At 45.5% G+C, this 1,629-nt stretch overlaps 1 protein-coding gene across 1 annotated transcript; it reads right to left on the bottom strand.

Annotated features, from left to right (window-relative positions):
• Positions 1 to 452: 452 nt before the first annotated feature.
• Positions 453 to 1,367, bottom strand: LOC138880904 (uncharacterized). The gene is made up of 2 exons (XM_070161087.1): positions 859 to 1,367; positions 453 to 699 (listed from the first exon to the last, which is right to left on the bottom strand). The coding sequence occupies exons 1-2, from the start codon at positions 1,365 to 1,367 to the stop codon at positions 453 to 455; spliced, it is 756 nt and encodes a 251-aa protein (XP_070017188.1).
• Positions 1,368 to 1,629: the final 262 nt, after the last annotated feature.

Below are 1,629 nucleotides of genomic sequence, written 5' to 3'. Positions count from 1 at the left end.
AACTCAGTGCTAAACTTGCACTACAAGTACTCTATCTTAGACCTGCTCAATTTGAAACCCTTAGACTCGAGAGTCTATCTCCAAACCTCCAATCTCTCGTTAACACCTGCCCTCGTCTCGTCAATTAGAACAATGTCATCAGCAAATAGCATACACCATGACATCTCCCCTTGAATATGATGTGTCAAAGCATCCATCACCAAGGCAAATAAGAATGGGCTAAGCGCAGAGCCTTGGTGTAATCCCATAACAACCGGGAAATGCTCCGAGTCGCCTCCCACAGTCCTAACCTTAGTCTTAGCTCCATCATACATATCCTTGATCGCTCTTATATAGGCTACCGGCACACGCTTCGCCTCAAGACATCTCTAGAGCACCTCCCTAGGAACCTTGCCATACGCTTTCTCCAAGTCAATAAACACCATATGCAGATCCTTCTTCTTATCCCTATACTATTCCACCAACCTCCTAATAAGGTGGATAGCTTCCGTAGTAGAGCGGCCCGGCATGAATCCAAACTGATTGTCGGATATAGATGTCGTCTTCCTCACCCTCACCTCCACCACCCTCTCCAAGACTTTCATGGTATGGCTAAGCAACTTGATACCCCTATAATTGTTACAACACTGGATATCACCTTTGTTCTTGTACAACGGTAACACTGTACTTGACCTCCATTCCTCCGACATCCTCTTCGTCCTAAAAATTACATTGAACAACCCAGTCAGTCATTCCAATCCTGCTCTACCCACATACTTCCAAAACTCAACCGGAATTTCATCTGGCCCGGTCGCTCTACCCCTACTCATCTTACGCAAAGCCCCCACGACCTCGTCAACCCTAATGCGCCTGCAATACCTAAAATCTCGGAGATTCTCCGAATTCCCCAAGTCCCCTATCGCTATATCCCGGACCCCCTCCTCATTTAGAAGACCATAGAAGTACGCCTGCCATCTCCGCTTAATCTGGGGATCTCCCATCAATACTCTACCATCCTCTTCTTTGATGCACATCACTTGATCCAGGTCTCGGGCCTTCCTCTCCCTCGCTTTAGCCAGCCGAAACAACTTCATGTCCCCTCCTTTCTCCCCTAATTCCTCATATATACGGCTAAACGCTGCATTCTTAGCCTCCGTGATCGCCAGCTTCGCCTCCTTCCTAGCCACTTTGTACCTCTCTCTATTCGCTCTCCTCTCCTCCTCGCCTGAGCTCCCTGCCAACTTCGCGTACGCCACCTTCTTCACCTCCACTTTACCTTGGACTATGTCATTCCACCACCAGTCTCCTTGGTGCCTGCCAGAAAAACCCTTCGATACACCTAGCACCTCTCTCGCCGCCTTCCTCACATAGTTCGTCGTAGTTGACATACCTTTCACATAATGTTTATCATTTAATCATGATTACTTAATATGCATATCTATATCTCAATCTGTCACTTAACCTTGATAAATTAACGCTTTCTTTTTGCGCAAATAATAACAGGCTTCGTGCTATATGTGTCGTTTACTTGTCCTCCCACATATCTATTTAAATTCCTAAACTAGGTTTACATCGTCCATTACATAAAGCTATAAATTTTTATGCTCTGCGTACTAACATTGCAAAGAATTTTTATATAATTAGATTAGG

The sequence above is a fragment of the Nicotiana sylvestris genome, chromosome 11 (genome assembly GCF_000393655.2).
Source record: "Nicotiana sylvestris chromosome 11, ASM39365v2, whole genome shotgun sequence".
NCBI lineage: Eukaryota > Viridiplantae > Streptophyta > Magnoliopsida > Solanales > Solanaceae > Nicotiana > Nicotiana sylvestris.
The sequence above is the reverse complement of the archived record's forward strand: the minus strand, read 5'-3'. Positions and strand labels throughout refer to the sequence as shown.

Excerpts from the sequence above, each read along its gene's own strand:
- LOC138880904 (XM_070161087.1), bottom strand. The coding sequence starts at position 1,367 with ATGTCAACTACGACGAACTATGTGAGGAAGGCGGCGAGAGAGGTGCTA. Across the intron at positions 700-858 it reads GAGAATCTCCGAGATTTTAG|GACGAAGAGGATGTCGGAGG; the intron begins GTATTGCAGGCG and ends TGTAATTTTTAG.